Raw genomic sequence first — 6,302 nt, 5'->3', positions numbered from 1 at the left:
ATATGATATTATTATATAATAAAGTTGAAAAACTATCGTTTTTTGGGATGTTATTATTGACAATCAGAATATCTCATTGTACTCCATATATTTATATTGAATAATGTTAGAAAGACTAAATTTATAGACAAAATTTTATAAATTAAACATATGAGTCGATGATTAGATTATTGGATTATTACTTAAGCGTTAATATACATGCTCATTTCCTATTAGAGACATTTAATTTATAAATTTAATCATCCTAGCATTATCCTTTTATATTAAAAAAAAAACTCTTATAAAGAATGCAATGAGATTTTAAATGCTAACAAGAGTCATTTTTTTAAATATAGAACATTATTACATAATAATAGATGGCAAAATTTTGGAACCCTTTAAAATTTGAAGCCTGTGCGGACCCTTTTCTATCTAGTCCGGCATCCGGACCATTGAAATTTGATCCAACGTTTACAAACAAAGAACCTTTTTAAAAGTGATAATAACTGTAGCCGTTAGATCAAATTCTAATAGTGCGGATTCTGAACTAGATGAATTTGGTGAAAAGACATCTGAAGAGGATCCCTTTCCGTGCAACTACACATTTCGCTCATCTCCAACGCCCCCTCTATTCTCAGGCCATTTGGTGCGGTGCAGTGCTAATACGAGTACATTTTGCTTCTTGGATTCAGATATATTTAATTATATGTATTATTTATTAAATATTTCCTACCTATCTGCTTGATCATCGATATTCCGGAGATCTATTCCAGGTTAGAACTTCGCTCCCTAAGCATCAACAAGCATGAAAAAAAAACAATAAAGAACGGTTGAGATTTAACTAAACCGCTCATTTGTGAAAAAGGATGTTCGGGAAAGAATCATGCATGCATTCAGGTTGCAGCTAATTACAACAGTGGTCCAACTTGACCAAAGCCATGTATGAACACACATTTTAGTATTGGAGTCACAAAAAGACCCAAAATATATAAACGGATCGTGTATAAAGTATGAACAGAAAAAAGAAAAAGAAAGAGGGAGTCTATTATTTACATATAATTAAAGAGAAAGAGCAAAGGGAAACAAAAAGTGTCCTCATAATTTAATTATGTTGGTGGTGGTCATGGTTAAAATGGAGGGAGGACAACCCACAGAGCAAGATTTGATGAATTTTAGTGTAATGATTTTGGTTGTTGAGAAAAAGCCTAATCTGAGGAGCAAATCCATGATTCCACCATACCTTCGCTTCGAGGAGTGGTAGTAGTAGCAGCAGCAGCAGTAGATGAAGGTACACTGCCGGCATGAAGTACAATATTCGACGAAGGACCAGCAGCCGAGTAGTTGAGTTTCCCATTGCCGTAATTGCCATTGATAGAACTCATTAGTCTTTGATGATCAACGATATTGTTGCTGTTGTCAATGTTCTTGTTGGACCCTGTTTTGTCAGTACCCCAGCTTGGACCATTACCAGTGTCGTGCCTGGAAAGCGCGGCGTCCGAGGAAGATACGATGTTGTTGGAAAGCGCATTAACATTAACCTGCTGCTGCTGCGGATGAGTCAAACCAAAATGTTGATGAGGAGGACCCCCCAAAGAGCCTGCTTGATGATGATGAGGTGGTGAAGTAACGGACATTAATGGGTATTTAGGACTTTGTTGTTGGGACTGAAAAAGGGATTGGAAATTGAGAACTTGTGAAGAAGATGATGATGATGAAGGGTTTTGGTTTTGCACATTGAGGAGATTGTGATTTGTGGAGGATGAATTAATAGGATCAAGCAATGAAGATGGTGGTTGGTGCGTCACTTTTTGCGCAAAAGGCCTCAAAAGGTATGGAGGAGGAGCGTCCAAACCCAGACCCCCTCCTCCTCCTCCGCCTCCTGCTGATCTCATCAATGAAGAGGCAGCAGCAGCACTGCCAAAAAGGTCCAATCTGCTCCTCGCGAAAGGTGAGGAAGAAGAAAATGGAGGAGCAGGGATACCTGTAAATTCCTGAACCATGGCTCTGAAATTTGTGGTGTCCGTTGTCAGCACCGTCGTTGGTGCTCGCCTCGACGCTCTCGACCTCTTTTTCGGATTCCGCACAACACCGTTGTTGTGGGTTTGGTTGTTGGGAGCTGAAAAAGAGGCGGAAACGTTTTGATTGTCTTGTGGAATCTGAAGCGCCGCAAAAGTAGACGACACGCCTCCTCCTCCGGCGGCGGCTGCGCCGCCTCTGCTTTGTCCTAATTGGTTAATACAGGGACTGGTCAATAAGGGTTGGCTGAGACCGGCTAGATCGGTGGGATTGGGATCGGATCTTAAGGTTTTGGACCACATCATGTCGAAATTGAGGAGCGGATTTGGGTTGGTGAGCCTGGATGATAACGGATCGAACATGTTTGATAGAGGGTCCATTTGTTGGTGGTGGTGATGGTGATGTGGTGGTGGGTTAGACATGGGACCGAGTTGACTCGGTGGGTTACTGAGCACGGCGGAGATTGACTCAGCGCGCGAATCGTACTCGTCATCGCCGCCGCTGGAGGATTGCATACTCCCACTGTTGCCAGAATCCATGCGAGAGAAAGAGAGAGAGAAATGGAAAGACCAACCGGAGGGACAAAGATATGAAGGAGTAGAGAGATATTTGGTTACTTAAAATACAAACTCATTTAAGAAGAGCAAGCTACCAACAAACAAGGTACAGAGAGAGAGAGAGAGAGAGAGGTGAACTAAGCTGTTGAGAAAGTACCACTACAAGCGTACAAGAAGCCATATGGATGCATGCCTGCTGGAATTAATGAAAGCCGAACTGAGATCTGAAAGGAGAGGAGAGGACAGGACAAAGCTTGGTAGGTGGTTTGTCCTGGAGCTGCAAAAGGGTATGCCGTGTGCGTGCGTGAACAAGAGAATAATAAAGAACCCAAGGCCACGGATGCAGACACGGATCATGAAAATTGATGGTTGCAGAAAGAGACTGTTGCAGAAAGAACGGAAAGCTATTAGTGTTGTCGGAGATCCAATCCCTTCTTCTTCTTTTTACTATTTTTGGGTTAAAGGTCAATTAGGGTTTGAATATACAGAAGACGAGAGAGAGAGAGAGAGAGAGAGAGAGAGAGAGAGGAACAGGGGTTGTTCTCCAGCCTTTTTCCTTCCCCAAAAGAGAAGCTGCTTCTCTGTTCGAGGTTCCATTCAAAAGATCAAGGTGGGGCAGCCATAACCCATGTCTGAGAGAGAGAGAGAGAGAGAGAGAGAGAGGAGTGGTGGTTTTGATTCACAGTGTGAAACGAAGAAATGGAGATATGAGGTTTAGCAACATGTAAAGAATTATATAATATTTAATTAAGTTAAAATTAAATTAATTTAGTTTTTTTTTGGAATATTATGAGGTGGGCAAGCAACCGAATCAGGGATGATGGCTGTTGAATGGTACTATAAAAGGTTAGAGAACCCCCATCACCACCGTCACTTTTAAAAAAGAGAGTTTTAACCAAAAGTATGTGGTATTATTCATTTTAACGAAAAATTACATTTTACATTAAAAAATTAATCATTGTACTATTCACTTTACCCTTTAGTTTATCATTATCGTTAAAATTCAAAGTTTTTAAACTTTTTTCATTAGTTTTTCTTTTAAAAAACCCATTGAAATATTAAAAATAAAAAATAAAAAGCCAAGCAAAATAAATAAAAGTCCAAAGCATTTGAGCTAATTATTGTTATGTCAAAACTCTTTATTTTTTAAATTTTAACAAACAATATTATTTACTTTAATAGAGAGAAAAGATGATTAGTCTCATAATGGATTAATAATAATATAATTCAAATTTATCATTGACAAAAATCAAATCTAACACCTCTCACTTGTATATGAAGATGAATACTGCTAAATCATAATATAATATTTCTATTTAGAACATTAATCCCATGGTTAGGTTTAATTATGCCATGGTAAGTTAATAAACTACCTACTTTCTTTGTTTTTTTTTTATCCAAAATTAAACTATGAGTCTATGATGAATAGATATTTGAAAATAAATATTTTAGAGTAGCAATGTTTGACTAGGTCAACAAATTGACATAAAATATCAGAAAAAATGATCTGGGGTTATTATTGAAGGGAGGTGGATTGTCTATCCTCCTATTTTCATATTTTTCTCATTCTTTCCTGTTTTATGTAGTCACAGTTAAATTATGTCAACATTTTATATTCATATTACTTTTTGTTTTATTATTTTTATAAAAAAATCAATATAAAATGTTGACGTGGCTTAACCGTGACCACACAAACAAGAAGAGATGAGAAGAGTATGGAAATGGGAGGGCAAACAATCCATCTTCTTATCGAAGAACCTCAGAGAATCTTTCAGTCTTTCTCTGCAGAAAATTTAGATGGAAATAGTGATGTATCTATCTAATCTACCTGCTGGAATCCTATTTGTACTTAGGTTAACAATTTAACACTACTTTTATACTCTTCCGCTTTCTATTTTCCGGAAAGGGATAATCCACCTAGTCTAGAATCCAGCGATTATAAGTAGGGAGCTCTTTAAAAGTGATAATAACGATAGCCATTAGATCAAATTTGAATGATCCGAATTCCGGACTAGATGTCTTAAGAAGATTAGGAAGATTAGGTGGAAAGGAATCCGGGAATCCCTTTTCCTATTTTCCTTAATGCCAGAACACTGTTTGTAAGAAAGAAGAAAATAAATCAATCTATATCTTTGTTCGGATAGATCAGTTCAACAACATCTTAGGTTCGCTGCAACCATCAAAACTAATAAAGAACCAAGAAATGTTAAATCCCATATAGCGTCCACATGAAATAAGATATAACCATACTTAATTATAATTAAATATAACACAACTTGGGTTGTAGACATATAACGTTATTATCGTTCTTTCACGTCATATTATTATACTCCTTTATACATGTTTTTTCTCCTTGTGTTGTATTTGTTTTTAGAACAAAAGTGTGATAACGTATTTTTGTCATCAGTTTATGTCTATTTACAATATATTTTCGTCTGTCTTTATTTTCATTTTTAGCTAATGAGTCAGCCTATATTTGCATTATGGGGTAGGAAAGCAAATTAGTTGTGAACTCATTATTTTTTAGATTCAAACATAACACCTCTCATTTATAAGTGAAGAGGAATACCAATAAACTAATGATTCCTTGTAATGTATTATATATGAGAAATTTTTATTTGGACTCATCTAATTTACCATTACACCCAATTGAACAATTTTATTCACCAAATTATCAAATTTACCTTTAATAAATAAGAAAATAAAAAGGAGAAATTAGGTTCACATCCTTCTTTTTGCTACTCCATTGATTAAAATTCTATTCATGTTCAATTTTTTATCAAGGTCCTTGGTAATAACATCATTAATTATTTGAATAATAAAATATTTTTATTTTAAAATATATTCCTTTAGTGTTAAAAATGTTACAATTAGTATATTTATATTTATGGCTAAATTTTTATCATATATTTTTATTTTTAGTTTGTACCAATTTTTTTTTCATTTTTAATTTGTACCCATATATTAGTTTCTTTTTGTGCCCATATTTATTAAAGTTTTATTTGTGTTTGTACCCATGTGTACACCGTCATGTAACATTGTATATTTAATCAATGATAGAAAAATTACATATGGTATATTTATGTTTTATGCCTAAACTTTGTATCATATATTTATATTTTTAGTTTGTACCCACTTTTAATTTGCAACATTTTTTTAAATTTGTAGTATTTTCTTTTTAGTTTTATTTTGTACCCATGTATTAATTTCTTTTAGCGCCTATATTTTTTAAAAATTCATTTGTACTCATAATTTTTTAATCTTTTATATGTACCCTAATTTATTTATAATGTACCCATTCTTCTTTATTAATGTACCACTTTGTTATATGTGAAATGTACCAATTGTTTTAACACTATGGATACATTCTTTTGCCATTTATTATTTCTTATTTTTACATAGTTTTTATCCATTTATTCAATCAAAATGTTTAAATTTTTTTATTGTAACCGCTTCTAATAGTATTATAATGAGGGATTTTAAATTTATAGGATTATAAATGACACACCCTGACCTGGAATGTCCATTAGGATTCCGAATCGAGCTGTGCTGGCCGACACCTGGAAGGTGACGAAGCCATAAAGTGCGATGACGTGGAAAAAGTGAATAAATTTAAACCTAAAAGTGCCTAAATACAAGAGTGCGCCGTGAGCGGGAATGAATCCATTTCAGACGTGACGTCAGAGCATAAGTAAAGTACAGTAGAGTGGATTGAAAATCATACCATCGAAGGTAATCTCTAATACCAAG

General features: G+C 34.9%; 1 protein-coding gene across 1 annotated transcript; it reads right to left on the bottom strand.

The window, feature by feature from the left end:
* Positions 1-848: 848 nt before the first annotated feature.
* LOC126582605 (uncharacterized) lies at positions 849-3,243 on the bottom strand. Its single transcript, XM_050246790.1, has one exon. It carries the CDS (start codon positions 2,532-2,534, stop codon positions 1,185-1,187), a length of 1,350 nt encoding a protein of 449 aa, XP_050102747.1. The 5' UTR covers positions 2,535-3,243; the 3' UTR covers positions 849-1,184.
* Positions 3,244-6,302: the final 3,059 nt, after the last annotated feature.

The sequence above is a fragment of the Malus sylvestris genome, chromosome 1, assembly GCF_916048215.2.
Source record: "Malus sylvestris chromosome 1, drMalSylv7.2, whole genome shotgun sequence".
In the NCBI taxonomy this organism is placed as follows: Eukaryota; Viridiplantae; Streptophyta; class Magnoliopsida; order Rosales; family Rosaceae; genus Malus; species Malus sylvestris.
This window is presented reverse-complemented; position numbering and strand designations above follow the sequence as displayed.

Bases quoted from the DNA above. Each gene is read 5' to 3' on its own strand.
- LOC126582605 (XM_050246790.1), bottom strand. From the start codon at position 2,534: ATGGATTCTGGCAACAGTGGGAGTATGCAATCCTCCAGCGGCGGCGAT.